The following is a 5,000-nucleotide window of genomic DNA, read 5'->3' as shown; positions in this document are numbered from 1 at the left end:
AATACACACACACACACTACACAATAATACACACATACACTACACAATAATACACACACGCATACACTACACAATAATACACACATACACTACACAATAATACACACACATACACTACACAATAACACACACACTACACAATAATACACACATACACTACACAATAACACACACACTACACAATAACACACACATACACTACACAATAATACACACACACACACTACACAATAATACACACATACACTACACAATAATACACACACGCATACACTACACAATAATACACACACACTACACAATAATACACACACATACACTACACAATAACACACACACTACACAATAATACACAGGCACTACACAATAATACACACACATACACTACACAATAATACACACACTATACACTACACAATAATACACACACACTACACAGTAATACACACACACTACACAATAACACACACATACACTCCACAATAACACACACATACACTCCACAATAATACACACATACACTACACAATAATACACAGGCACTACACAATAATACACACACACACACGCTACACAATAATGCACACACACACAACACAATAATACACACACACTACACACACATACACTACACAATAATACACACACTACACAATAATACACACACACTACACAATAACACACACATACACTACACAATAATACACACATACACTACACAATAACACACACATACTACACAAAAATACACACACACTACACAATAATACACACACATACACTAAACCACACAAATACAATAAAAGAACAACACAAATACACACAAATATGACCCAAAATACACAAAACAACAACAACACAGAAATATACAAAACCACAACAAAAATACACAAAATGAGAGAAAAATATTACAAAATATTACAGAATGCGACATTCACATACACAAAAATAACAGCAAATAATACAAAATTCCAAGATTAATAAATAAAAATGACTCCAAAAACAAGTAAAAATGATATAAAAACATTTTTTTAAATGACATCAAATATAGACAGAATGACTTTAAAAACAACAACACACAATTAGTAAAAGACAAAAATTACAACAAAAACACAACAGAAATATAGAAAATGACAGTAAAACAATATGTTGGTGTGTGTGTGTGTGTGTGTGTGTGACCTCTGAGAGGAGACTTCATGGCAGCGTCCACTAAGCCCAGGAGCAGCTGGAGGCTCTTTGGATCCTGAGCGAGGCCCGAGGCAAACGCTGCCAGAGTGTCTGCATGTCGGCCCAAATACTGCAGAGCCACGGCCTGACGGAAGTACGCCTGACCAGAGATTGAGAAGAGGTTATTATTATACAATCTATAGACAGATTTACCATCAACACCAGCACAAAAAGACAACAGAGCAACAAACGTCATCTCTGAGACAAACTGACCTCATTTTAGGTACACGTACCACAGTTTGAGTACCACAGCTTCTCTCTACCTCGTGTGTGTGTGAGTGTGTCATTTTGAATGTTCCCAGTGTAGTTTTCTCTCCTCTCATTGGCTCACAACAACAACAAATGACATCATAAGTAGTGAGACGTAAACATGACTAATGGGGGTCATTTCCTCCTCTGAATCACTATAACGAGGAGTTGATGTCAGCACATGAGCCGTCACTATAAACCTCTATCTCCGCTGCATGCTAACGGTTAGCTGCTAACCTAGGTGTCACTCATGGTCCCACCTCTCCATGTTTATCTAACAGAGACAGACAGCGTTGCCTTTGATGTCTTTGATGTGGTCACTGGGTCATGTAAATACTGTAATGGGGCGTGTCCCACTCACTGGGTCATGTAAATACTGTAATGGGGCGTGTCCCTCAGTGGCTGTGAGGGTCACAAGTGAACTGCAGACGAACGAGATGATAATAATAAAAAAAATGAATAGAAAGTGTTTAATGAATGTTTTCTAGAAAAGATACACGTACAGTCATTTTTTTCTCTCATACAAACCAAACTATTTTTTTTACACAAACATACAGTATTTCATGGTGCAATCAACACTTGCACAGCAGCATCACGTTAAAGTCTCAGTAGAACAACAGGGAATCACACGCTCTTCTGCACTTTTCTGTTCATTCTTTCATGTTCACACTGTTTCACATCAAAGCTTCATCGTATCCCTGGGCGATATATCCGATTTGTGGCCCGCTGTGATAACTGGGCCCATCTCTGCTCTGAAGGGCCAGATTTTGGCCCCTGGACCTTGAGTTTGACACAGATGTATCACACCAGAGCAGCACTAAGGACTAGGTTTGATTGGACGAGGAACGTTGAAGGTTTACAAACAACTTCTCAAAGCTCTCCAACCTGCCGGTGGAACCTTCCAGAGAAGAGAAGCTCCGCCTTTATTTGACCACATGATGGTGATGATGATGATCAAACTGAACCAGGGTTTGTTTATTTACCTGCTTTAAAGAGGATAAACAGCTGAATATTAATCACAGTTACCGTGGGAATCACTAATTGAGTCAGAGTGGCTCTAACCAGTGTCTCCACTGGGACCAGTGAAGCCCACCAGCTGCAGACTCTACCACACTAACACTCTGAGCTGCTTTAATATTTAACGTACGCTCCACTATGACTCATAGAGACGTTTACTGAACACTGTGAGAAGCTTTATTATGTATTATAATAATCTGCCCTTGAAAAATATCATATAAACCTTCTTAAAATCTCAATCATTGAAACAATGAGAAACATCTCCTACTAGACATGAATTCATGGTCCTCCTGGTTTGGTCTGATGGTCCTCCTGGTTTGGTCTGATGGTCCTCCTGGTTTGGTCTGATGGTTCTCCTGGTTTGGTCTGATGGTTCTCCTGGTTTGGTCTGATGGTTCTCCTGGTTTGGTCTGATGGTTCTCCTGGTTTGGTCTGATGGTTCTCCTGGTTTGGTCTGATGGTTCTCCTGGTTTGGTCTGATGGTTCTCCTCGTTTTGTCGGTGTGAACACAAACCAAGTCTTGAGTGGATCAAACAGGAGAATTCTAGAGTGACTGTTTCAGTGTTTTCAATCAAAATCTAGAGCGATTAGGAGCGCCATGAACACAACCGCTCTCAGAGCGGATCAAACACAGGAAGTATCAGAGATGACATAGAGCGCACAGCATTGTGGGTGATCAGGAGAATCAGTGAGGGCCTAAACCAGGGCTTTAACAACTTGTTGCTGCTCCATCATTGAATGTTGGTAAAGAACAAACGGAGAAGAAAGAAGTTTCTGTTCACTCTACAGTACTGGATTTGACCCATAGATGAGAACCTCTACTCCAGTAGCTAGTTACTTACTGGTTACAGTAACTAGCTACAGATACTAGTTACTGTAACCAGTTACAGTAACTAGTTAGCTCACGGATCAGAAGTATTTCTCTGAACTCAAACCCAGACAAACCAAGGAGATGAAGTGATTAAATGTTCTCCACCCATTCAGACCCAGTCCACCACTAAACTAGAGGGAAAACAGCATCAGAGCCAAGTAGCTTTTGATGTCCCACCCTAACTCCCTCTCCCTTGTTCTCCTTCCTTCACTGTAACATTCCTTTATCTTTTTCTTTCTTTCTTTCCCTCTAATAAAGTTTATTTCTTCCTTCCTCAACTAACAATAAAATAAATGTATGTACAGAAATAAGGAAAAAGATTGTGCTACACACAGTGTTAATCTCTGATACAGCAGAGAATTAATAAACTGATTCTGGATCAGTTTCAAAAATGGAAAAATCAATCTCTCTAATCATGACTCCATGAATACAAAGAAACAACAACAAAATATACAAAATGACAGAAAAATAAATAATATGACTTAAAAAACTTGATTACAAAAATACACCAAGTGAATCCCAAAACAATAAAAACAACAACAGTATTACTAAAAAAACAACATCATAATAAATACACAATAATACACTAATATAATACAAAGAAGCTCCAAAGACCCACAAAAACACAACAAAATGACAGAAAAACAAACAAAAGCCTTTGTTCTTTCCTATAATAATGCTCATTAATGTAAATACTGACATTAATGTATTTAATAAATTGTCCATGCACAGTTGTTTAAATAAGTTTTACACCATTATCTAATTATTTATACTGTTAAACATTTCTATCTGAGCCAAAAACGACATAATTTAAAATGTGTTTCCAGAACTTTCTGTAGTTTTTCCTTCTTCTGTTTAATCCTGTTTATATGAATGTCAAGGTTTTTCTCAAACTGTTTAATCTGTTCACGGATTATTCCAGATTATTTCAGATTATTCCAGATTAATCCAGATTATTCCAGATTATTCCAGATTAATCCAGGTTATTCCAGATTATTTCAGATTATTTCAGATTATTCCAGATTATTCCAGATTATTCCAGATTATTTCAGATTATTCCAGATTAATCCAGATTATTTCAGATTATGCCAGATTATTTCAGATTATTCCAGATTATTTCAGATTATTCCAGATTAATCCAGATTATTTCAGATTATGCCAGATTATTTCAGATTATTTCAGATTATTCCAGATTATTCCAGATTATTTCAGATTATTCCAGATTAATCCAGATTATTTCAGATTATTCCAGATTATTCCAGATTATTTCAGATTATTCCAGATTAATCCAGATTATTTCAGATTATTCCAGATTAATCCAGATTATTTCAGATTATTCCAGATTATTCCAGATTATTTCAGATTATTCCAGATTAATCCAGATTATTTCAGATTATTCCAGATTAATCCAGATTATTTCAGATTATTCCAGATTATTTCAGATTATCCAGATTATACCAGATTATTCCAGATTATTTCAGATTATTCCAGATTAATCCAGATTATTTCAGATTATTCCAGATTAATCCAGATTATTTCAGATTATTCCAGATTATTCCAGATTATTTCAGATTATTCCAGATTAATCCAGATTATTTCAGATTATTCCAGATTAATCCAGATTAATCCAGATTAT

At 36.4% G+C, this 5,000-nt stretch overlaps 1 protein-coding gene across 1 annotated transcript in view; it reads right to left on the bottom strand.

The window, feature by feature from the left end:
- The window catches only part of ttc28 (tetratricopeptide repeat domain 28), a 45,079-nt gene that overhangs the window by 30,692 nt on the left and 9,387 nt on the right, over positions 1–5,000 (bottom strand). Inside the window, exon 3 of the mRNA XM_028463414.1 lies at positions 1,180–1,327. Within this exon, the coding sequence (XP_028319215.1) occupies positions 1,180–1,327 (148 nt within the window). The remainder of the gene's footprint in view (positions 1–1,179; positions 1,328–5,000) is intronic.

The sequence above is a fragment of the Gouania willdenowi genome, chromosome 12 (genome assembly GCF_900634775.1).
Source record: "Gouania willdenowi chromosome 12, fGouWil2.1, whole genome shotgun sequence".
Taxonomy (NCBI): Eukaryota; Metazoa; Chordata; class Actinopteri; order Blenniiformes; family Gobiesocidae; genus Gouania; species Gouania willdenowi.
This window is presented reverse-complemented; position numbering and strand designations above follow the sequence as displayed.